At 49.7% G+C, this 26,694-nt stretch overlaps 1 protein-coding gene across 1 annotated transcript; it reads left to right on the forward strand.

The window, feature by feature from the left end:
• The first annotated feature begins 1,425 nt into the window (after window positions 1-1,425).
• Window positions 1,426-26,418, forward strand: LOC149371354 (high-affinity choline transporter 1-like). Its single transcript, XM_089579918.1, has 9 exons — window positions 1,426-1,654; window positions 2,674-2,781; window positions 3,591-3,746; window positions 6,036-6,184; window positions 13,008-13,157; window positions 13,794-13,923; window positions 14,994-15,211; window positions 23,478-23,676; window positions 25,880-26,418. The coding sequence occupies exons 1-9, from the start codon at window positions 1,426-1,428 to the stop codon at window positions 26,416-26,418; spliced, it is 1,878 nt and encodes a 625-aa protein (XP_089436044.1).
• The last annotated feature ends 276 nt before the right edge of the window (window positions 26,419-26,694 follow it).

Consider the following 26,694-nt stretch of genomic DNA (forward strand, 5'->3'; position numbering starts at 1 on the left):
TTTTTGCGAACTACACTAACCACTACAACCTAATGTGACTTCTCCAAAGCCGTTAAAATGTCTCCACGCGATAGTTTTTCAAAAGAACACTTTGAACAACCGAAACAACGACTCCTCGCCTTCACACCCACCCCTTTCCTTCCACACAGAGAGAGAGGAGAGGGGGGCAGGGGGGGGGGGGGGGCTAGAGAAACAGTACTTAATTTGGCAAGTTCATTTTAGTCACCGAGATGGAACCAGCTTCTTCCACCAGGGCTAGTTATGTCTAGCGCTCGCAGGAAGCTAAAATAGTCTTTTCGCAGTGCGCTCTCTGGCGGGGGAGCTAGTTTACGGTTCTTACACGGAAAAGTTCACGTAGATGAAGGCCTCTTATCGTGTTCCTCACTCATCGTGACAGAAAGGCGACTACACATTCGTTTGCGTGCAGTACTGGAAACATTTATGTCGACAACCGAGGGAGACACGTCTGTTTTCACGCAGGACGTTTAACCTGTAAGCAGTCGCCTTCATTCGTACTGAACTGTATTTACACCACAACATGATGATGCTGACTGCGTTAATTTTCGTTCAACGTGCCCACCAAGAAGTGGCCATTTACACCGTAACACAATCAGGACATCATCAACTTTCGTAATTGGAGTGTATATTGTGTTTGAGATAAGGTAATCTCCCTCATATCGGTCGCAAGTAAAAAACATGAGGACCGGCGTCAACCGTGTGGAATCCATTTCTTAAAATCATGCACCCCATGCTTTCTTATAATGAGAGGCTCTAAATGAAAGTAACGCGCTGCACAAACAAGCGTTGTTCGGGGATAGACGTATGAATCTCTACGCAATCCTTCGCCGAAGTGGACCATATTCAGGTATAGACACTGTTCTTCCAGTACACACAAAGCATTCCATTATGGACTGGCAAGTATGAGAAAACTTTGGTGATCATTAAGCCGGGCCCCTCCTATCACACCACAACCTAGAGAGTCTCTGAGCAAGATTGAATACATTTTGGAGAAATTTTCTTCATAAACACATATTGAGACCGAAACAGGCCCCAAAAGGAGGCAGAAAATTTTGTCACAGACCATCTGCCAAGTGCGTCGATCCAGAGACGAGCAGCAAAGCATTACTTTTATACAGCAGGAGATCCAGTGAGAACGACTGTTTCCGGTTATAGCGTTCTACGCTGTTTAACCCAGAAGGAGTTCCCCACATAGCTACAGCAGCGGAGTTCCCCGTCCCACACTTCCATCCCTCGAAACGAAACTATCCATCTAAATCCAATCATCCCACGCGAGCCTGCTGTAAAAGAAGAGGGGGAAGGTCGAATCTAATCCATAAAATTTAATTCAAGCCAATCCATGCCGCCCTATCCAGCCAAAGCTCGAGGCATCGCGTGAGTGGGGAAGAAGAACTAGATAAGCGTGATATGGCTGTCGGCCTTCTAGCCCTGGCCGCCGTGTTCCTCTACATCGTCGTAGTCGTGTGCGTGGGCGTATGGTATGGCCGCAAGTTCCACAGCGGTCCAGACCCTTTCCGTCGACCGGTGGCAGCCGAAGACTTCAAGCGCAAGGGAGCGCCGCAGAACCGTTTCCTCCAGAAGCTCTTCGTGGCCGACCGCGATGTGTCGCTAGCCGTCGGAATCTGCTCCATGACAGGTGAGAGCAATGCATGGGCGAGCTTTAGTCAGGGACGATGAGAGCGGCCACCCTCCCTCCCGCTGTGAAGAAATTGTCGATGAGAAGTCCAGAAGGACTTCAAACTGAATCTGGCCTAGATTGTACCGTCAGAAGGGCCCTCTATGCCTGTTGTCTAGACACGTTGTACGTACTCCCTGCAAGAATTTAATTATAATGCAAAGCTATACCTTTAATTAGGGCTTCGCGCCGTACTAGAACTACCGTACTGGGCGAGTTGGTTAACATACATCTTAACATAACTACCGTACCATTCTACTGTGGTCAGTCTTCCTGTTACATGACTGAAGATGGGCTGAGGTTTCAAGATTTTTCCTTAGTGGTAGACGGGCTAGAATGTTCCGGTCGTGTGGGCATACAGCACAGGTTGAGAAATCGGTGGCCGAATGCGTGTTCGTTTGTCTACGGAACCTAGAGAGCACTACTACTAAAAATTAAAAAAGCAAACAAAATACAAATTGTCTGGCAACTTCTTCGTCGCATATCGTATAATGTTACACCATTTTCTGTAAATTTGAAGCAGGTCAGGTACAGGTGTATAGCAGCAAATTAGGGATATATATAGTTTCCGCCAAAGCAGCGCAGTCGAATCAGCTGGCCTAGATTTTGCATGCCGATATTTGTCGTGATTTTCTCCAAATGTCGCCTTACCATAAACTTGCCGTCCCACTTAGTTCAGTTGGTAGAGAGACTGGTCCGGTGAAGTGGTGGTTCCGAGTTCAAACCCCGACCAGCACAAATTTTTCCTTAACTCTGGAGTTTCTTAAAAAGCTGTACATGTTTCCTTTGTAGCTATGCGGCTGCACTTGCGTGGATGTCACTGAGTAATTACTCCCTTATTACAAATCTACTCCACCTTGGGGGATTCCCCTAAACATTTGGCTAAAAATGAAAGTGATCGTTGCTCGCCTCGTAGTTAAACGACTAGAAATTGCACTACTGGGTAGGGTTCTTATATTGTGACTACGTTGTGTCTCCAGCGACATGGGTCGGCGGTGGCTACCTAAGTGGAACTGCCGAGGCGGTCTACACGCGCGGCGTCGTGCAGTGCCATGCTCCGATCAGCTATGCCATCAGTCTCATCCTCGGTAAGTGGCACACTGTCTGCATCATGTCTCAAACTTCAAGTCCGCCGCCGTTGAAGCTGCCGTATTACTGCGTAGAGGGCTCCATCGGCGTGCTGAGAAGCAAATGAATCAACCCTGGCCGGGAAGTACTGCCTGGCCGGGAAGTACTGCCACACTTATTACCATATCACATTTTAATTTCTTATCCATTTCAAAAGCCCTCGATCACTGAGGGGTTTTGGAGAAGAGCCGTTAGAATTTTCTGGAGCTGTAGTAGCAAAACCGACAGGTAATAAAATGGCAATGAGAAGTGAAAACAAAAAAAAAAGGTTAGTGTCTTCGCACCAAAAAGTCAGTATTATACCTCGCTTTTATTTTTTGCTCAGCAGTGGACTGTTCGAGTGCTCTACAGCTATGTACGAGCATTTTACGATCCTGTGGTTATAAGTGCCTGCAATTTATGAAAAGCAACCTTCGTGTTTTGGCAAGGATCTACTTATAGTCTCGCGACTGGCAGTTTTTTGCAGCAATTGGTAGGATACTGCAGTCCCGTAAATAGAGCATCATAATTGCACAGCATACGCTCAGGATTATCGAATAATAGGCAGTGTACCCCATAAGGATTCGCCAAAGAACACGCCGCTACTACGCCAAGCATAAGTTTCATCAGAAATGTCAGCGACATATTCTTCGCTTCTCAGCACGGAGGATGCATTGCCGGTCATTGACTTGCGTGCATGTCTATTTTAACCCTACTAATGTGAGTGGCTTTCAGTTCGGCATCTTCTCAGCCTACTAACTGGCTTACCCCATGTCGCCGACCATTCCAGGTGGCTCCTTCTTCGCCCAAAAGATGCGGGAAACCAACGCACTCACCATGCTAGACCCGTTCCAGGAGCACTACGGCCGCTGGATGGGCCTGCTGCTCTGCCTGCCGGCTGTGTGTGGCGAGATATTCTGGACGGCCGCAATGCTGGCTGCGCTGGGTAAGCCACCACAACCACAACAGTCCAGCTTTATTGAACCTTTCCAGCAGTTCATTGCACAGGAAAAGCACAAAAGGTGGTTCACAGAAACGGCAATACGTATACCTTATGTTATGTCTGTCACTTGCTGCTGTGTATACAGTACATCCTTCACCCTTACGCGTCGTGTCAAACTCAGCTCAAGCCATGAGCTATTAGTACATTTCGATCTTCCGCGTGCCAATAGGTTCAGCCTTCATAAAAAAATTACCGACGATTACGTTACTTCCTAATGCGAAATTTGAGCGCAGCAAATAAGCTGTTTCACCTTTTCGATAGATTGAGGCAAAGAAATCGAGCAACACATGTATGCACTATCACAGAATTTTTTTTTTAGCAGACGGAGGACTTCCATCGGTCGTTTCGCTCATGGCTCAGAAAGAACTGGCAGATCATTTCGCAGTGGCGAACGGCAGCGGCAATTTCGGCTCGGGCGGTGCACATATACAGATCCGCCGCCACCGATCTGGCTCTCTGATTGCCACCGCACAGGGCGAACGGCAGCGGCAATTTCGGCTCGGGCGGTGCACATACTATACAGATCCGCCGCCACCGATCTCGCTCTCTGATTGCCACCGCACAGGGGTTGCATGTGAGGAGGAGCGAAGAAAGGAATTAAGTTCGAGCCGGCGCTTTGACAACCGGAGACTCGCAGGAAGAGGGGGGAGGGGGGCGGCGTGTACACCCAGCGGCAAACGATGGGGGCAGAAGCGCGCGCAGCAAGCGGACAACACGATAAAGGGAGGAGGGAAGAGATAGCAGCGACTGACTGATGCCGCTGACGCCGATAGTGAGTCAACCCCAGCTGCGGATGAAAGGGGGGCGGAGCTGGTTACGAGGCCGACGCCGACGGCAACGCCGACGACGACGCGAAACCCAGGAACGGACGCCAAAGAGCTGCGCTCTAAAAGTAAAGGGTCCAAGAGATTTACTTCTAATCCGTGTGGTGGGGCTCTCGTAGCTTGCGCGGTCGTCCGAAGTGTCGCAATTTTGACGGCGAGCTTCCATCTCGTCTTCAAGAAACTTTGAGCGCTTCCAGTGCATAACAAAGCCTGTACATTCAGTGAAGATTCTTTTGTGTTTGTGAAATTTCTAGTTCAGTGTTTTCTTCTGCAAACTCTCCAAGCAGATTTGCGACAGCCAAGCGCTGGCATCTGAATTCGTAATTCATCTCGTTCCACAGAGCTCGTTTCATGTATCACTCCAAAGCATGGATGATGATGACGCTTCTGCGTAAGCCTGTCGTTACATGATGAAACACTTTCCATCTCTCCGAAACCATCACAGCGTTCTCAGAGTGGTATACCGTTGTTTAGATTAGGACGAGAATGGAGCCCTCTCCATACTACTCGTGACTTAAAAGGTATCCGGTCGTCCGCACTTCAACACTTTGCAGTGCATTGTGATGTGAATAGACAGCAATGCGAGGACATGCTTGGTATTCAAATGGAAGCAGCCTATTGAAGCCGTGGAAGAATTGTCACCTGACGAACTTTGAGTTCTCATGTGGATAGCGCGACACTTAACATATGCAGGGTGTTGCACCTAAGATTTTCCACAATTTTTGTAATAGCCTTTTTGAGTTAGAGGAGCGCGTTTTTTGGCATATGACTCTCAGAGTTGCAGTGCATCAGAATACAGCTCAGACGTGCTGCTAGCGTCGTGGTTAACTGATATTGAATAGTTAACTTTTTAATTATTACTGTTAGGTGCCTTAATAGTTGAGAGGCATGTAGCCCACCGTAAGTAATATCTTAATCAGTTTTTAGAATTTTGTAAACGTAGTTAACCTCGGCGCTGTGGCTCCGAAAAAATGTCTTTTTTGATGAGTTAACGTGCATTGGAGAGTTTGCTCAGTCTGCAAGCTTCGTGAAAACGCTTGCATTTTGGCGCCATGCAGTCAAAATTGTCAGGCCACAGGGCTGAGGTCAACCGCGTTTTCAAAATCTCAAAATTTGATATGGACATTACTTACGATGAGCCTAACGGCACTCAATAATTAAGGAGAGTAACAGTAATAGCCAAAAAGTTAACTATTCAATATTAGTTAATCATTTTGCTGGTTAGTTCGTATTACCAGTTTTTGATGTACTATACCGCTGATAATGCTATGCCGAAAGACGCGCCCTTTTAACTCGCAAAGCCTGTTTTTGAAAATTGTGGGAAGCCTTAGTTGACACACCCTGTATAATGCCGGAATAACCGGCAGTGACACCGAATGCAAATGTAATTTTTCACTCCGACGTGCAGGTTCCTCAGCGGGAGTAATCATGGACGTGGATCCGGACCTATTCATCGTCCTCACTGCAACGGCCATATTCTTCTACACCGCTCTTGGCGGCTTCTATGCGGTCACGTACACCGACGTTTTCCAGATAAGCAGCACTGCCGCTTGCTTGGTGAGACTGCCTCCTTTGCAACATGCTCGCCGATTTTAGACCTAAATATTCATCGGAAGTTACTTTAGTACAGACGCACTCTTTTCCATCCCCATTTACCCTCAGGAGAGAATGTCATACTAAACTTGTCGCGAATTGTTCCCTTTCTAAAAGAAAGAAATGTTATAAAAAAATTTTAAAAACTAGTAGTCCGTCAGCACAGCAGTCATTTTTTTAGAGCGAAAATCTACTCCTTCCATGCGGAGTCTGAAGATCAACTGGCTCTTAGATTTGACCTGTAACGGAAGGCGCACCGCATGTGGTGATGACGTCATGTCATGTGACTCACCGACGCCACAGCTGCATGCTTGGCAGTTACGTCTGCCACTGCTCTGGCTGCTGTTCGACCGCTCTTTCTCGCCAGTTGTGACGTGATGTGTCACGTGATTCGCTCTTGCGCTTGGCAGTCACGTCCACCGCTGCGCCGACCGCCGCTCTGGATTCTCCCTCTTGCATTTTATTGTATCGTAAGTAATGATAATTAGCAATTAAACAGTACACGTAGCATACGGTCGAGCCGATCTGTATTCTCCTACTTCGTCGTCTTCTCTACTGCTGTGCGCGCGAGTGCGTGCAGCGCACCTGCCACACTTCATCTTTATTACATTTCCGCCGCACTTAAAAAAAATGTCTAGTGAATGTCATAGTCTTTAAACCATGCGGGCCGCTTCTTTTTGCGAGTACTCCGGCGAGGCGGCGCAGAAGCCGCAGTTGCCGCTGTGGATGTACTACATGAGAGTTGAGGAGCGGCTGCAGATTCCGGAGTGGGCGAAACCAGGTGCGATGAAGGGCCCGGGCAGCTAACTTGAGCGGCTGGCATCAGATGGATTGAAGGCGCGTCCGAAGATTAACCCTGGACCACGGTTCCGGACTGTGGACTGCGCGGCGGCATTCCGTTGCCGTCGCTAGGCGGCGAAATATCAGCGAAAAGGGAAGCTGGAGCTGGGGAGGACAGTTGCTGCTGAACCTCGACAAAAGCATTTGTTGGGCGAGTTGGTGTTTTCGATGATCCATAACTACAGCGCAAACGACAGGACAGAGATGAAGGGACACCACACAGCGCTGCGTGGTGTCCCTTCTTCATCTCTGTCCTGTCGTTTGCGCTGTAGTTATGGATGCTGCTGAACCACTTCTGGACGAACCGCAGAAAACATGGACGAGTGCCGCACTCGCCCATCATCCAGCAGATAAGATGCAGATCCACGCTGCTCCACAACCTTCCGAGGCTCCGAAAACCGAGCTGACAGTTTGCCTCGTACAGTGGGCTTGTGAACACGCACGTACTGGCCAATCTGGAAGTCACGACTCTTGGCGCCACTCCGCTAGTCCGCATAAACCTTGTACTGCGCTTGCTTCTCCTCAAGCCTCTGCCGAAAAAGCTTAAGGGCTTTTGTCGGATCCATTGAGAAGCACTGATCCGGCAGTCCTACGACGTTGAGTCTTGTGCGGGGCAACCGGCAATGAAGTAAGACGGCTGGTGCAATTCCTGTCGTGGCATGTGGCGTACAGCGGTAGACACCGAGGTAGTCCACAATAGCTGTACGTAGGTCGCGTCGCTCGCACAGAGCCAGCTGAATATAAGACTTAAGCACTCGATTGAATCGTTCAACAAGTCCATTGGCTTGGGGATGATACACTGAAGAGTAGCAATGGCGTATCCCCCGTTCGCAGAAGAAAGTTTGCATGGCCATCGATGAGAATTGAGGTCCGTGGTCAGAGACAATCTCTTGAGGGTAACCCTCACGAGCAAAGAGGCCTAGCAAGAATTGTTGAACTGTTTGAGTTGTGATGGTATCAGCGAAGAAAACCGAGCCGATTTGTCACAGGACTGGCACACGACGCATGTCCGTACCATTTCTTCTACGTGCTCGTCCATTCGCGGCCACCAGTAGAGCTCTCGCAGCCGACTTTTCGTGCGGCTAATTCCGGGGTGTGACTCGTGCGCGATGTCCATGAGGCGTCGTCGCAAACTTACGGGAACGACAAGCATGTAACCTCGGTACAAGGCGCCCTGCACGACGGACAGCTCCGAGCGCAGGAGATAGTATGGCCTGAGGTTCTCCGGTAGGGATTTCTTGTCCGGCCATGTTGCAGATGTAAAGAGAATGGCTTGAGCAACTGCCGCGTCGCTGATAGTTGCCTCTTGTAGCTCTTCTAGAGTCACGGCTGGCGATAGCAGGCAGACGAAATCGTCGTCACTGGCGTCGAACTCACTGGGCTCACTGCGCGATGTGGTCGGTAAGGGAAGGCGAGACAGTGCATCCGCAACAGAGTTGGCATTGCCTTTACGGTACTCTACAGTGTAGTTGTAGCACAACAGGCGAGCCGACCAACGTGAAATTCGCAACGGCCGATGACCCGTTCCTTTCGTCGACAGCAAAGTGACAAGTGCACTGTGGTCGGTGCGTAGAACAAAAGGCCGGCCCCACAAATACACGTGCCACCGTTCGCACGCCCAAACGCAAGCTAGGGCCTCACGTTCGCCAACAGAGTACTCTCTTTCTGGGGGTGTCAAGGTACGGGAGGCAAACGCAATAGTTTGCAGGGAATGGCCGTTGTTTTGCTGAAGCACCGCCCCAAGGCAATATCCGGAAGCGTCAGTCGTTACGACCACGGGAAGGGCAGGGTCAAAAAACTGAAATACGTCACATGACGTCAACATGGACTTCAGTAGTGTGAAACTTGAATCCGCAGCAGCGGTCCAAGTGAAGGCTGAGTCGCTTCCACGAAGTAGGGCGCGCATAGGCTCAACGACATCGGAGTAATGCGGGATAAACTTGGAGTAGAAACCCACAAGTCCAAGGAGAGAACGAAGCTCACTGATGTTAGATGGAGTCGGAGCCTTCGATGGCAGAAGAAAGCTGCCATCGAAGAAAGCTGCTTCACCACTGACAACGTGCCCCAAGAGAGTGAGCTTCGGAACATCGAAGAAACATTTGTGGTTGAGCTTGAGACCGGCTTGGGACAGGCGCTCGAGAACAGCACGAAGGTTGGTCAGGTGCTCCTGTCGGGTGGTGCCATGGACTATGATGTCATCGATGTAGAAGAGGACACCTTTGCACCCTTTTAAAATTAAGTGCATCATCTTCTTAAAAGCCGAAGGCGCCGAAGCAAGGCCGAAACACACTCGTTTGAAGCGGAAGAGGCCATCATGGGTAATGAATGTGGTCAATTCCCGACTTTCAGGGCTAAGTGGTACTTGATGGTACGCCGAGGCGAGGTCCAACTTCGAAAAACGCTGTGACCCGGCCAAGCTATGTAGAAGTTCTTCCGTTTGAGGCAAAGGAAAACTGTCGACCACAATAGCCTTGTTCGGCTCACGCAAATCGACGCACATTCGGATGGAGCCATCCTTTTTCCGAGCAACGACTATCGGTGAAATCCACTTGGAAGCGTCGACCCGTTCAATGATGTCTTGAGCTTCAAGCTTCTGGGGCTCCTCGGACACTTGGTGTCGAATGGCAAACGGCGGCCGTTGGAGCTTGCAAGCAACAGGAGAAACAGAATCCTGCACTCTGACTTTGTGCACGTAGCCACGGGCAACTCCAAGTTCCTTGGAGAAGAGATCTTCGAAGTGTGGACGTAGCTCAGGAGGTAACAGAGGCGTATCAGGTGTCATGGAAAGACGTTCCAACGATGCACCTTCGATCTTCATTTGTAGGGCTGCAATGGAATCCAGACCCAGCAGCGTTGCGCCTCCCGAGACAACGTGCAACAGGATGCAGGCGGTACGGTCGTGAAACTTGGCTGTGGCAACAAAACACCCTTGGACTGTAATCCGAGACTTAGATTAGTCCAAGAGTTGAACTGCAGTTGATTTAAGCGGGAAACTCAGCGAAGAATCGGTGGTATAGGACTTCAGAAATAATTGACACGGATGAGCCGGTATCAATCAGGAAGCGGATGTACTTGCCTTCAATCAGGACCGAGGCGAAAATTCCGTTTTTTTTACTTTCAACATTGAGAATAGATGCACTCCAGGAGCCATCCGGCATAGACGATGTGTCAGCAGTATCTTCAACTTGCTGAACTTGAACAGGACGGTCGGACGACTTGCAGAGAGAGTCTAAATGGCCCATCTTGCCGCACCGACGACACTTACGGTTGCGGGCTCGGCATGCAGGGTTGTTCGCCAGGTGGGCCGTAGAACCGCAACGGTGGCACATGCGCTCTGGTATTGCAGCAGCATGTAGAGATGGTTGACTTTGGCACTTGCATCAATGGACCTTAGGTGGTGTTTGTCTCGATCCGCGCTCGCATCCCACACGCTGTACTGGAGCGACCTCCTCAGCCAATTCCCTGGCTTCATGGGAAGCTTGCTCGCACTGTCGAGCAAGGAGCACGGCGCGCGACAGTCAAGGAGGAGCCTTCCATGAATAGGCGCTCACGCAGATGGCAACTCGAGGTCTTCTCCACCAGCTGGTCCCTCATCATATCGTCCGCCATGTTCCCAAACCCGCAGTCACCGACAAGGCTGCGAAGGACAGCGACGTACTCATTGGTTGTCTCTCCTGGAGCCTGAACTCGACGGCGAAAGCGATGACGTCCGGCGATTACATTCACGGACGGTTTGTAATGCTCGGGCAGGATGGATATCACCGCATCAAATTCGTCAATGCGGGGCGCCTCGTCACCGGAGTGCGATGCAGCAGCTGTAGGCGCTGGAGTGGACGACGGCGGTGCCAATGTATAAAAAATGCGCTGACCTTCCAGCCCGATGCAGTGCGACAGGTTGGCCTTCCACCTGTCCGCGCACAGAGTAGAGGCATCAGAGGCCAGCATATAATTCCGGAACGCCAGCTCCCATTGCTCCCATGGAAGGGCAGGACGACCAGGAATCGGCAGGAAGGGTGGTGGTGGTGGCTGAAGCTCAGAAAAGCTTATGACGGATGGTGAGCAGTCCACGTCAAGGTCCTGAATTAAAACAGCATCCTCGTCGCCAAAATATGTTGTATCGTAAGTAATGATAATTTGCAATTAAGCAGTACACGTAGCATACGGTCGAGCCGATCTGTATTCTCCTACTTCGTTGTTTTCTCTACTCCCGTGCGCGCGAGTGCGTGCAGCGCACCTGCCACACTTCATCTTTAATACATTTCTCCGCACATTTCCGCCGTGGCATGTGATGCATCACTGCATCACGTGATTTGCTCTTGCTAATATAATTGCGGTGCTTGCTGAGAGAGCTTGCGTTCTGTATATCCTGGCTCAGCTGAGATGAGCCACTTGAGCTGACTTGAGAACCTGCAGTGACCAGACTACACCTCTTGGAACTTAATAATGCGATAGCACTACAGTCCACATTTCGCAAAAATGGCGGCGTGTGTCATGCAATTCGCTGATTGGTCGAGAGAGACCACGTGAACTTGCATCACAATCCGCCCACTGTGGTAGGTGACAACCGGCCCACCGGATTCAGAGGTCCCATGACCTTGTGACGTCATTACAAGTTGCCCGCTGGGGCAGGTGACAGCCGGCCTATAGGACCGTGAGTAAGCTGCCCACCGTGGCAATTGTGAATTAAATTAATGACCTGTAAAGAGAGGTCGCATGACCTGGTAATGTCATCACAAACTTATAAAGCGAAGCAAGAAAGAGTCGCAAGAAAGAGAAAAAGGGAAGTAAGAACACAAACACCGAAGCAGCAACAATGGGAATGTTTAGTGCTATCGCATTCGACTCTTAAAGTGCGCTAAGCGTCCCTGAAGGCTTTTTCCTCGGTTAATCAAGTAGTACTGTAACAAGGTACCCATGTGGGCTAGATGGTGTACATCAGACATAACTTCACTAGCGAAAGTACGAAACACCAGGAGAAGAACAACACGTAAATGTAACGTGTCCCGAGTAATCCAAGCATTGCGACTCTGCGATTTTTAAGCAATAGCTGGCTCAAACTGTTGAATGCATTCGAGACCAACGTCTTTGAATAGGAACCAAATGCTGTTTACTTTACATTCACTCGTTATAAATGTGTCTAAGCGAAAGGCCAGCAAATCAGTAATTGATTCGTCGTCAGCACGAGAAACAATTGGCTGAGGTTCAACCCGGCTGAACGTAGTTGACGAGCGAAAGTGAAGCCGGTGGTATTTATAGCGAAGAATGGTGTGACGTCATTGCTACGTCATCGCTTGACGTCACATCATGCAATGCGAATCTCAGCTCTAAAGGTCAAGGTCAAAGGTCAGTGTCAAAGGTCAAGTGGCCAGTAGTCATCGGTCGCGTGTTTGCTGGTCATTAGCTATGACTACTCCATACTGGCGTATCAAGGCTATGCGCAGCAAGACGCATAATAAACACATTGTTAGTCTTGGGAGTGTGTGCTTGGTTTGACCTTTGTCGGTCTTCAAGGTCAAACGCGCGAAGCCTGGCGAAACTATGAGTTATATCTCGAGTAGCATAGCTTTCGCTCTAAAATTCGGAAAGAGGTACTGTATATATTAAAGCGTAAATCACTCACTGATAGCATGAATGATTCGAGATCAAAAATAGCACTCAGAACGTCGCATGTGATGTCATCCGTTATTTTTCCGCTGACAAAGAAACAGATGAAGAATCGGTTTTCAATTCCTTTGTGAAGGCAATATGTCAAATGTGAAAGCAATATTTAACGTTTCATTTTCAATGACATTGCTTGGACGATGACGCAAATAAGGCCCAAATAATGTTTGGCAAATTAAAATCCCCTGCCAATACAACTCTTATCATCCTGCTTCACATGTAGCTGCAGATACGCTCTTATGTTGTTGGGGATGTTCACTGTCTTGTGTACGCATGGCATGCGCAGTGGATCTGCGCGCCTTACCTGTTGAGCAGCCCCGCCGTCGGAGCAGTGGGTCCTCCTCAGAACGACTGGATCGGCACCATAGAGACGAAGGATGTCGCTCAGCTGCTGGACGCGTTCCTCATGACGGCACTAGGAGGCATTCCGTGGCAGGTAAGTACAAAATAGCAAGTGAAACAAGCAGGTAGCAAGGTACAGTAATAACCATCGCTTACGTCAAAGGATTGCTCTGTGGAATGGTTTAGACCTGTAGTCATTCCCGATAACAGGTTTCGTACATTTTACTTTTTTTTAAGAAGCGCACGGGCCAGCAACTCCAATCGTAATGGGGTTTCCGACTCTGAGTTAAGCGTAATGCCCGTACACGGCTGTAATGACTTTACTGGAGGAGACCTTCCGGTAGATGCCATGTACGTTCTGAAAAGATATGTGCACTCTGACTGAACGAGCTTTATTTGCTATCCTTTTTCCCCCTCTCATAACTTCTTCACATTACCCAGGTGTCGGCTGGGTAGATAGGATACCGTCAGCACGGTTTAATTCCTGCGTTTTCAAGTACCGAAGTTGCTACGTGGGTCATGAAGCATACCGTTCACTCGGCGTTCCTCCGCGTACACTGAAATGTCCTCGCGCGAATAGTTTCCTCACGTCGCCTCACCAAAAATGCGGTTACCGCGGCCGGTTCAAAACCTCACCCTCATGCTTCGAAACACAAAGCAAAAGGGGCTAAATCACTGCGACTTGTGCCAGAGGTGCTGCGTTCGCCTGCGATAAATATTTCCTCCACAGGTATATTTTCAACGAGTCCTCAGCTGCAAGAGCCATTTCGCTGCCAAGATGCTTTCGTTTGTGGCTGCCATAGGGTGCGTGTTCATGGCCATACCACCGGTGGTCATAGGAGCCGTGGCAAAGAGCGCAAGTAAGAAGAGATCGAATTTAAGTTTCTGCCTCACGTGCTCATTAGCATCGTATTTTGAGCACGGTTGCAGCGGTTCGTTACGAATACCTGACCTTGTGCCGACAACACTGACGTTGAAGGCGTCCACATGGACGGTTTAAAGAAGGAATGCGAAGAATCCATCGCCCAGCCCTCGTCACTATACAGTGTTCTACTAATGTGGATGGTACCATCTATCTTAATTAATACCGTGGGTTAAGAGATGCGCATTGCAGGATCAGTGGTAGAACCATGTGGCGTGTATAGTGGCACATTTGTATCTAAAGCTAGTCTAAAGCTGTTCTACGCCTTATTGCATCAAAATGTCCCATGTGGACACAGTTTTAAGTGGCATCTGATGGTCGCACTCGTCGTGAATTTCTCACAAAGCTTGACAGGCATTCATGTTTCGTATCTTCACCGTGCATAACACGCTAGTCATGTCTGGTGTCCTTCGCTTGAATCGTCATGCACTGTCATTTCATACAAATCAATACAAGAGACAAGACTTCCGAGTGTCGCATAGTATCAGCTGCCGCACCTGCGTCACGTTGTATTTTCTTTCTCATTCTATTGAAATTATTCCTTGTTATGACGATTACTCAGTCGCTTTCTTTAGATGAATAATTTTGTTTAAATAACGTAAAACATCGTCCTGTGCTCATCGCTTCCAAAAGCACTTTTGCATTCCTTCTGTATATCGCCACGAAGCCCCAATTTGAGCCTATGCCCGCAACCTCAAGGCTGTGTTTAATATTGCTCGTAGCGTTGAAAAAATAATACTGCCAAAAAGTTTTAGGCGATAAATGAGCGCCCCCCCGCTGGGAGCAGCCGCTGCCGCTGAGGAGTTCAGACTATGCATGCGGATGGCGTGATCCATTCCGCCAATCACCCTATGACACGCCGTACCCCTTCTCCCACTGTTCCTTCCTCTTTTGAAAGTGTAGAGGGAGATTCCTCTTCTAAACGTATTTTTTATAACGTGGGGTTCTGATGCTGAGGCATTAAAACGACACATTTCTTAACCGCCGTGGTGGGTGCCCACTGTGCAGACTTTACGGCGGCTGGCTACCGAGGGACGTGGATGCTGCTCGAGCGCGACAGAGCCAGCGTGCTGCCTCACGCCATCCGCTACCTGATGCCTACCTCGGTCTCCGTGGTGGGCATGGTGGGTATCACGGCGGCAGTTATGTCGTCCGCAGACTCGTCCATGCTCAGCGCCTCCGCCATGGTCACCAGGAACGTCTACCTCGTGCTCCTTCGTCCCACTGTGAGCTGCCCCTCTAGCGCCTCCGCACACAACTGCGTCCTTACGCGAGATAAATCACGAATTCGGAGTAGTTTCTCTATAGACGCACTCACAACTGGTGGCAGCGATTCGACACATGATCGATATCGGCCGATTCGTTGCAGTCCTAGAGCTCTAAGAAAGCCAGAAGTAGCCGTAACAACCGACCAACACTGGTGCGTGACCTCCAGGACTTGCAGGCGTTGGTCGATTGTTACGGCTACTTCTGGCTCTCTTAGAGCTCTAGGACTGCAACGAATCGGCCAAAATCGATCACGTGCCGGGTCGCTGCAGTCCTAGAGCTCTAAGAAAGCCAGAAGTAGCCGTAACAACCGACCAAGACTAGCGCGCGACCTCCAGGACTTGCAGGTGTAATGCGCTATACCCAAACTGCCGCTTGGCATGTTTTTCTTCATTCTCCCTACGGTTTGTAAATGACATACATAAATTTCATACAGGAAGCACTCAGTTGGTGCACAAGATCATGTTCTATATTTATGCACAAAGTTTGAAATGTCTTCTGAGAACTGCTTGTGCAGGAAAAAAAGAAAATTGGAGCGGACACTCAAGCTTCGCCTTGAGGGTACGACGCGATAGCGTAATGGGTTGATTCCCATATATGCAGAAAGTTAAACGGACGCGCGGAGCGGCGAACCATGTAGAAGCGCTGCCAGGCGCCTTGCCGAAACGCGCGTGGCTCAAGTTGCCGTCGTAGTTCGTCGGCACGTCGTTCTCGACAAACCCGATGCCACGAGTGCCAGCATAGCTTCGGCGCCGAACGAACGGGCAGCAAGCCGCAAGCTTCGTGACGAACGCGCCTTGGATGTGCGCTGCGTTGCTCGCTGCTGACGACGTGATTCCTGCGTCCCTGCACGGCGCCACTGCGCTGTCGCTCGCTACCTGTTGGGGCAGTGGCGTACATTGCGAGGAGGAGGAGGAGGAGGAGGGAGTGGTTTTAGTGGGCGCCACCTTATGGCGCTACGTGCGCGCCAAGCGAAGAGGAAAAGTAGCGGAAATGTGCTTTGCTGCTCGCTTAACTGCGACTTCTCTAATTTTCATGCTCACAATTTCTAATATACACCACAGTACATGTCTCTAAAGCACCCTTCTAAGACAACGCGCCTTTGTTCGTTCCAAACCATCGAGCTGGCGTGGCGGAGTGGTTAGCGTGCTCCTCTTGCACTCCGGAGGCCTGGTTCGATTCCCAAACTCGGCCAATTTCCTACTCGGTTTTATTTATTAATGCTTTTGGGATTTTCGCTCACGACCAACGCCGCCGACGCCGGCTTTCCTGCGACACGGGGCCCTTAACGCTATCGCGTTAAATAGCGTGCTTGTCGTGCATGCCTATGTAGTAATTATTGGTTGAATGCTCGTAACAGATTCTCTTTCATACTAGCGCTACCTGTGAAGAGTGGGTCGCACTTAATGGGAACACTTGAGCGCATTGATCTGACGGTCTTGCATCTGCATGCGACCACCGCACAGTGTGGGGGACCCCGTCTCACTGCATGGTCACGCGCTCTCTATGCGAAGCGCTCGCAGTTGCCACTGCGCGAGCTCAAAAACCACGCCCAAAGGTGTCCCTCTAAGAGATGTCCGTTCATTTCATGACCCTCGAGAAAATAAATGCAATTTTAGCGTGTGTCTGAACGTGTGGCGTTAATTTATTTTGGTTACATACATGCTCGAACGTGTAGTGTCCGTCATGTCTTATCGTGAGTTTTAAGGCCCCATTAAGGGGCTGCCGACCACTTTCCGGTCGAACATAATCTTCTACCCCGGTGACTGTGAGGCATCGCCCCCGGAACACGCGGCCGAAAATATTTTTATTGCGAAAGCAATACTACTCGCACTTTCAAGCCTTCGCGTGACCCGGCCGCAGTTACGTTTGACCTTTAGCGGAGTGAATATGGGTGACCAACTCGCTCCTTCAGATTGCCCGGCTGCAGTTACGCCGCGCCGCGCACCTGTGGCGCTACTGCCGCTGTGCTGTCATACCAGCTGTAGATTGTTTTCTTTCTCTCAGTCGCAACAACATCAAAAACAAAATATAAAAAAATACCGAAGACGCTTTGAGTCGTCGCGCAGCGGCGGCCGGTGTCCACGCGTGACCTGTAGACGCGGCGCACTGCGTTCCAAGACGCTTTCAATCGTCGCGCAGCGGCGGCCGGTAGCCACGCGTGACCTGTAGACGCGGCGCACTGCGTTCCTTCAGTTGGAGGCACTGCGCTTTTGCTTTCGCAACCTACCAGGCTTAACCAAAGCTAAGCCCCCCCCCCCCCCCCCCAATTTTTTGAAAAGTCTAATAGCGGTTACAGCCGCCACAATCAACCGATTTTGCCGTGTTCCTCTCCATCCGTTCTCCCTCGGAGGTTTTTCAGTCTCCTGCCTGGCCTCCACAACGCCATCGCACTTGCTCTGGCCCACTCCATCATTGACAAAAACGTAACCGAAATTTGCACAGATTCCCAGGCCGCGTACCGCCACTACCGAAAGGGCGTGGCGACGCCGGCAACACACCGCATTCTTACCACGGCCACCTCTCTCGACCGAACGGTTACTCTGTTGTGGGTCCCTGGGCATGCCTCGATCCCCGGTAGTGAGCGCGTTCATGCGCTGGCCCGAGAACTCTCCGCCCGGACCCCGGAGGATAAGGCACCCAACCCTGCGCAAGAAGCCCCTTCGGTCCTGTATACACATCATCAAATTACAACATTCTACAAACTCAGCCGCATGACACTGCCACCACCCCACAGTACCTTGTCGGCCTCATCCAGCGCCACATGGCGACAATTACAGACAGGCTGTTTTATTATTTCCCCCCACCGTCTCTCATGCTTTCACCCCACCTTTCCTCCTGATTGTACCACCTGTGGCGTGCCCATATCCACACTTTTCCACTACCTTTGGGACTGTCCTTCCCCAAAGGCAGTACCCCCCATCCTCAATCCCACTCATTCTTCCTGGGAGGCTGCTTTACGGACCGCTCAGCCCGCCGGCCAGAAATGGCTGGTGGATCGGGCTTTACGTGAAGCACAAGCCCATGGACTCCTGGACCAGTAGGGGACCACCCTGGAAGATTTTTTTTTTGTAATAAAGTTGTTTCCATCCATCCAAGCCGAATTTCCCTTCCTCCTCCGCATTTGGTGTGGAATCTAGAGGAGCAAGAACGCGAAAGGGGCGAGAGAAAAGCGCGCGGCTGACCCAGTGAATGCTCTATTACCAAGCTTCACCCGTTAGTCAGAGAGGCGAACCAGTGGATGCCGTCCCTGCTAGTACGTCATATCCAAGGTTCGACGGGTCAGGGAGCTTGAAGCCGCTAAGAACCAATGTACCTTCACCAGTCTTGTCGCGGAGGTCCCAGCCCCCGGCCCTAAGGCCTGCGTGCCAGGGACTGGGAGTAGGGGGCCTCCTCTTACACAGGTGGAAATAGATTTAATCATCACCATCATCCACGGGTCAGCGTAGATGATCAGGCGGTCTCTGGCACGTAATCGAAGCACTCGGCTTGTTGGTTTAAAATGTCTAGACCGTAGTCAGTGGCCGTTTAAATGGGTCCCAAAGAATTTGTGCCGCAACAGCCGTCGTCTAGCCTCAAAAGCGATTCACCACAGATGCCTCAATATCTTTCTCTATGGAACGCAAACCACGAGACTCAGAGGCACCCCCACGGGACGAGCGCTCCTAAGAAGGTTGGGTCGGGACACGAGCGGACTGGTAGACAGATACGCGGACGTACCGGACCACCTTAGGAAAACCGTTAACGTAGGACCATTGCCGAAAAACATGGACCCCAATCTTCACGAAAACAGACGAAAAGCGAGGGCAGAGTACGTGGAGAGAACGGTAGCCCAGTTAGACAACACCGTATACACGGACGCTGCCGTATATCCGCGGGAGGGAGAACGCGTAGCCGCGACGGTAGTGGCAAACAAGGAAGGAAACATGATCACGTGTGCCACGGCAAAGGTCGCCGGCACAGCGGAGGCCGAAGAGATTGCCGTTGCGCTGGCGGCAGCAGAAGGCTACAGAACGGGCCGATCTCTCAACATACTGACGGACTCGAAGGAGACGTGCAGGAACTACACGAGGGGCAGGATCAGCAGAACTGCCCTTAAAATACTCAGCGGGGTAACCTCCGCCGAGGAGAAACCCAGGCATAACCTAATCTGGATCCCGGGCCACGCGGGCATAGTGGGGAACAAAAGGGCAGACAGCCTAGCTCGAGGTAACGCATTCCGAGCAGGGCAGTCAAATGCTCCGGAGCTCCGCCTACAGGCTTGCGAGGGGGGATACGCAGAGACCTTGCACTTGCATAGGGGAGCTAGAATTAGATATCCACCACCACACAAAGCCCTAACAAAGGAGGAAGCGACCGGCTGGCGCAGATTACAGACCAACTCCTTTCCTAACCTACACGTACTTAATAAGATGTTCCCGACACAATACAGAGCCACCTGCCCTTGGTGCGATGCCACACCTACACTTTATCATATCACGTGGGAATGCGAACGCAACAAAGCATTCCACCAACACGAACACCCGAGTGCGGAGCAATGGGAGAGTCGGCTCACCAGCGGCGAGCTCGCGACCCAAAGGGCCTTAGTGCAGCACGCGACTGATGCAGCACGACTCAGTGGAGCCTTGGAATAGGGGCCCACCCTTGCTGACGAGAAGCCTCAAGTCGCCAGCGCCAGAGAAGACGACGGAGACTTCACAACCGCGAAACCCTTGAAAGATCCAATAAAGTTTTCACTCACTCACTCTCTATGGATGCCTCTCCACCGCCCTTCGACGCGTCATTTGCGTGTACGGCATATCTGGCGGACCTCCATATGGCGCCTCGTTTTTATGCGAAGCATATTACTAGAGCTACACTACAGCCCGTCGAGCGCGGCGGTGGAGCTACCATTGACCTTTAGCGTGACCACGTGACACCACGTGACAACATGACGTCACAGCAGAGGAGAGATGGGCTGCCGGCTCGCGCGGTCGGCCGCGGCGGTGGAGGCTCCACATCAGAGGCGCGGCGGCTGACCACGTGACAACATGACGTCACAGCAGAGGAAGTTTGAAGTTTGTTTGAAAAGTATTTATTTGAAGTGTTTCATACACTTCAGGAAGGAGGCCAAAAGGCGTGGTGCCTGACGAGGGCCTTCCTCCCTGGGGGTAAGCAAACTGCATTCGGCAAATACACAAAATATACAAATACAATAAATGTAGCGGTCGCCATTACACTTGCTGGCATGTTAAAAGAAAAAAACAAAGGAAATACTGTACAACAATGTTAAGATATCTTCAAAGTTGTTAAGATGCGTGCTGTTGGGTTACAGGGAATTATAAAAAGGAAAAAAATATATATGCAATCATGTTAACTGTTATCAATTTACAATATGTCACAGGATGTACCGGTTAGTCATGTAGTCAACAGTGCAATCACTTTTCTCTTGTATATTTTTTGGGTTCTGCATTGATGGAGGAGGTCATGAAAATTTCTGTGTTCATTCAAAAAGGTAGTCATCTGATATCTAATCGTTTGGAATCCGTAATTTGTTCTTGATTTTGGTGCTCTTATTGTCATGTGTCGAAGGGGATATGGGTTTTGTGGTAGTTCTGGTGTTGCAAAAAAATTAGTTTCATGATGAAATCTGTTATATGTTTCAAGTGCTAGCCGAAGAGTTTTTAATTGAAAAATAGTCAGTAACCCCAAGCTGTTCCACCACAAGTTAGTGCTATCCAAGTAGCCTAGATTAGCAATTGCTCGTATGGCCTTTTTCTATAGTAAAAAGAAAGCATTTAAATTAGTCTGTGTTGAGTCTCCCCATATCAGTAAACAATAGTGAAGATGTGAATGAATTAAACTGAAATAAAGTTGCTTTTTGAGCCATACTGGCGATAGAAGTCTAAATTTATTTAGAAGGCCCACTGATCGCGAAATTTTTTTTATTACTTGATTAATATGGTCAGTCCACAGCAGGTGTTCATTAAATATAACTCCAAGGAATTTTATTGACTGTACTCGTTGTAAAACATTTGAATTGTATAATATGATTGGCTCATCATCTATGACTTTATTTTTAGCTCTGAATATTACATGCTTCGTCTTCGTGATGTTTAGTTCTAACCTGTTGGCCCTCAACCATAATGTAAGGTTTTCTAACCAGAGATTTGCTCTACATTCTATTGCTTGTAAACTCGCGTCATGAAAGAAAATATTTGTGTCGTAAGCGTATAAAACTGTTTCGGAGGAAGGAAGAATATTAACAATGTCATTTATGTGAACTAGGAATAGAATAGAACCCAGTATTGAGCCCTGTGGCACACCAGTGCGTATAAGGCCATGGCTTGAAGGTATGGCGTTAATCATTGCGAATTGTACTCTGGATGATAAGTAGCTCTGAATAAGATTAAGTGCGGACCTCGTATCCCATAGAATTGTAATTTGCGCAGTAAAATTTTGTGACAGACCGAGTCGAAGGCTTTTCTAAAGTCTAAGAATAGCCCAAGTGTAAAAATTCTGTTTTCTATATTGTTAATTATTTTATCCTTTATGTGAAGTAAAGTAAAGCTAAGAGATGGGCTGCCGGCTGGCGCGGTCGGCCGCGGCGGTGGAGGCTCCACATCAGAGGCGCTGCCTGCTGCTGGTGGGTGTACATCAACACAGTCTATAGGGAATGGTGGCGGTGGTGGAATAACTAAGGTTGTTTCCAATGTACTTTCCATGGGTGCCAAGAATGCTGTTGTAGCCGGTGCTGGGGCAGCGGTTGTACACTATCTGCATTGAATTCACCGATGATCCCGTATATAGCTGCCACGGCAATCCTTGCTACACTTCTAGTGGTTGTATTAAAATGACCAAGTATTCAACCAAGGAAAGCCATGTATTACCAAGCCTAGCCATCAATATGCTTCGCATCTGACTAGGCTTAACCTTAGCTAAGCCTCAGCCATTTTTGTGATTACATACCAAAACTGTGAAGCGATTTGGAGTGCAGCGTTTCGGGTGGTACGATTTCTCGTTGCATAGAGCTTACATCTGCTAGCCAAGTTTGTGGCTAGCTTGCGACAGGGTTTCGAACCGACGACATATGCACCTTAAATTGTACGCTTTCCCAGACTCTCTGCCCCTTCCCTTAAGGTGCGGTTGAGGCGTCTACCGAGATGTGAGGCAATTACTGCGCCATCTGCTTTCCGTAAAAACCAATTTTCGTATCAAAATTGTGACACAACCATGCGTCGTGCAGCGTTCGTTCCGGCTGGTGTCATATGAGTTCCCGTTCCTCGCGACAGGTATTCGAACCGAGTGACCGAGTGCCTCACTAGTACCCTTTTAAGGCGAAAGCCTTTAATGCCTCATACTGTCGTTAGCAGACGCGTCGGCAGCCGTGGCGGCAGATTTGTCCGCCGTTCAGCGTCACTGCTTAAAAAGGAACTTTTCCGAGGGTGGGAATCGAACCAGGGCCTTTGGGATTTAAAGCGGAGACGCTACCACTCCGCCACGACGGCTCAAGGTTCGAGTATGAATAAAGGCGCATCTATATATAGTGAATGCATGGGTTTCATAAATAAACTAAAAGAAATGAAGTCAAGAAAAGCAAAAATGAAAAATAAAAATAAGAAATGAACAAAAATAAAAACAAAATAAAAATAAGATATGAAAATAAAATAAAAAACAATAAATATAAGGAAAGAAGCAAAAATAAAAATAAAACAGAATATGAAAAATAAAAAGCAAATAAAAACAAACAGTGCGCCAGGAAACGCTTTCGCCTTGCAGCACTTTAGAGAGCCAAAGTGCCCCCTGAATTTTTTTGCACTCAACGTTTGTGTAGTCAGCGTTCGGATGCGCGTCTTCGTTTCATTTCTGAGTGCGCAACCTGCGTCGGGGTCGAACACTCATGACACACACACACACACACGCACGCACACACATGATTTCGCCTTCACAGTACGTTAGCAGTATTAAGTGCCTCTGAATTTTTTGGTGTTACAGGCGTTATAAATCTCATGCTAGCAAACGTGTGCAGGGAAATTACAACGTTGTGGAGTGTGTGTTGCTACGGGAACTGCGTCGCTAGGCATGACCACGCCGCTCGATCTCACGGAGCGATGGCAGTCCCCATCCATCGACAACTTAAAATCGGGCTTCAGCTGTAAGCCATGATTAAAATGTGTAAAGCAACTCAAGCCGTGGTCTGAGGTGGTCGGGTGCCATGTTTTCAACCGAGGCTCGTGCTTGGCGCAGGCGTCCAACACAGAAGTCGCCGTGATGCTGCGGTTAATGATGTGCCTGATCGGCGCCTCTGCCACCTACCTGGCGCTGAGGGTGCAGTCCGTGTACGATATGTGGATTCTCTGCTCGGACGTGGTGTACGTGTTGCTCTTTCCGCAGCTTCTCTGCGTCTTCTACATCAAGGGCACCAACACCTACGGATCCATTATGGGTGAGACACCGCTGCAGGTGCGCAAGCAGTAGCCGAACAGCGAACTATCCGCGCAGCTGCCTTCTCCCTGCTTCCTTTTCGGTTTTTTCTTCTGCTGTCGGGTCGAAAAATTTGTGTCTCTTTAAGTTTGTTTTTGGGCTTAATAAGAGAGTTAATTGTCTTGAGGGCTTCGAGATCCACATTAACCTTAACAGCATTAGAAGTGTCATGTTAAAGTGGCTCCCCGAAAAAGGATGACACCAGACAAGGGATAGGATAGGATAGGATAGGATAGGATAGGATAGGATAGGATAGGATAGGATAGGATAGGATAGGATAGGATAGGACAGGACAGGACAGGACACGACAGGACAGGACAGGACAGGACAGGACACGACAGGACAGGTTTGGTTTATTGGGGTTTAACGTCCCAAAGCAACTAAGGCTATGAGGGACGCCGTAGTGAAGGGCTCCGCAAATTTCGACCACCTGGGGTTATTTAACGTGCACTGACATCGCACAGCACACGGGCCTCTAGAATTTCGCCTTCATCGAAATTCAGCCGCCGCGGCCGGGATCGAACCCGCGTCTTTCGGGTCAGCAGCCGAGCGCCGTAACCACTGAGCCACCGCGGCGGGGCTGATAGGATAGGATAGGATAGGATAGGATAGGATAGGATAGGATAGGATAGGATAGGATAGGATAGGATAGGATAGGATAGGATAGGATAGGATAGGATAGGATAGGATAGGATAGGATAAACTTTTGTGTCCAACAGAAAGAGGCTAGTTAGAGGGCTACCCGCCTAGATGACGGCCGAAAGGTCATGGCTCTCGGCGGCAGCTTCGGCCAGAGAAAAATTCGTTGAAAGCTGGTTCTTAACGGAAAAGTGATGCTGTTTAACCGGCCCTTAAAAGTGGAATGCGTTAGCTTTGGAGATCCTTCCCGCGCATGTGCTCCTGCTCTTTCGCTACATGCCCATATATGCGAAATTTGTCATTATAAACTTTACCGTTTCCTTGTCCGTCAAAGTGTTTGAATGTAGTTGAATATAATTGATTTTTTTTTAATCGCAACCGACCACAGGGGCCAGGTGACACACAAACCGGTGGGAAGGTTGTGATGACGTCAAAAGGTGACGATCTCTCTCTACTATCATTAACTGCATTGCCACCTGCCACGATGGGTAGGTTGCGATGACGTCACAAGGTCACGCGACCTCTAACGACCGATCACCGCGGCAGGACGCCAGCCGTTTTTGTAGACGGGACCTCTAACGCTATTGCATTAATACCTCCTCCTTTCTATGCAATGCCAGGGGATTTGCTATGCGTTAACTCTGGTTTAACCCGTGGTCGCGTAGCCTTACTTAGCCCGCACAGACACGCTATATAGTCCTTTATTCTGTTAGGTTCGGACAGTGCACTCATTATGCAACCGTTGCGACAGTTTACGCGAACCCGCTTACGTTTAAAAGAAATCACTTTTATTTTTCTGCTCACTTCTCAGACCCTCAGTCTTCTTACACGATGTTGAATATGACAAGTTGTGTGTTATATCGCTGTACTGCAGTAAACAAAAAAAAATGTTCGTGCAATCTCCGGTTATGTAGAGAGATATCAGCAGATAAGCTTGGCGCACAATCACTGTGTTGTATTTTGGTTTGGTTGTTTAGTTTTACATTATTGCTATTTACAGAATAATGGTATAGCGTAGGACCAGGCCTTTACTGTCAAATATGGTCACTCAAAGCGATGACAGAGTTTCATAATAGAGAACTCCTATATCTCGCTTCGTTATGTAGCTGCACATTTGTGAAAATGGAATTAGAAAAATCACAAACGTCTGCGTATCTCAAGCTTATTTCATAGAAGTGACTGACTACAAGAAAGTTCCTCTCTCAGCAAAAGGTGAAGTTAACCTCTTACGGCTTCGCGGACAAATTGTTTCAAGTCCAAACAGCAAACTTGAACATGTTTGGTATGCTAGTTGATTAAAGGTTGGAGAACAATCAAAACAGTACAAAAGACGAGACAAGACTTGACTTCAGCTGGCAACCAGCACCTCTGTCGTGTCGTTTTTTCGGCCATCTCTAGCGTCGGTTTTCTTCTCCGAAGACCATCTCACTGGCTTATCTCATCACCGCTCAAGCTTCGAGACCTACGCGGTCGCGAACGTTTTAGACCTCTGGCTCTGAGCTTCGCTATTCTTTTCTGTGGCGCAGCTTTCGTCTTGGGCCCGTTTTCTCGCTGGCTGTGTGGAGAGCCGTCTTTAAACCTCCCTGTGACGGTGAGGCTACCCCTGTACGACCCGCGGCGGGGTCAACAGTTTCCGATCCGGTTGGCCTGCATGGCCCTAAGCGTCTCCAGCCTCGTCCTGGGTTCCCTGCTCACAGCCGTGGCCTTCGAGAGGCACTGGCTTCCTCCGCACTACGACGTGTTCGGCTGCTTCGGCGGAGCGGCACACCAGCCCTCCAGGCAGAGCAACCGGGGAGGAGTCCCGGCGGACTGCGAGCAGCACAAGAAGAGCATCGGCGATGGCGGCCCAGCAGCCCGGAAGCAAGCTAAGCAGAGCGTTGGCGGAGGTGGTCCGGCAGATCACGAGAGCGCCAGGCACATCGTTGGCAGTAACGGCGCGGCAGGCAGCGATCACCCCGGGCATCGCTGTCTGGACCAGGCAGACCAGGCGGTGTCTCAGGGCAGGTGCCTCGACCGGGCCCCTCGACGAGGCGACGTGGCAACTCGACCGGGCACCTCGATGTGAACAACCCGACGCAGGCGGCTGGAGCGGCGGGCGGTTCCGCCGTGGGCACACTACCCCAGCGGCTGATCATCTTAGCGGCGTACTGAGGGCGGCCATCTGGAACTTAGCTATAGTGGCTAGCCCCCTCCCCCTCCTCCCTGAGCCTCAGCCGCATGTCGTCGCAGCTGCCTTCACTGTCTGCTCGCTAATGGTGGTGCCAGTGCCGCCGCTTGCTTCGACACCCGCCTGCTCGGATGGGCATATGTGCGAGACCATTATTTAGAAGGGATGTTTATT

This window comes from Amblyomma mixtum, chromosome 1 (genome assembly GCF_055824585.1).
Source record: "Amblyomma mixtum isolate Tamu chromosome 1, ASM5582458v1, whole genome shotgun sequence".
In the NCBI taxonomy this organism is placed as follows: domain Eukaryota; kingdom Metazoa; phylum Arthropoda; class Arachnida; order Ixodida; family Ixodidae; genus Amblyomma; species Amblyomma mixtum.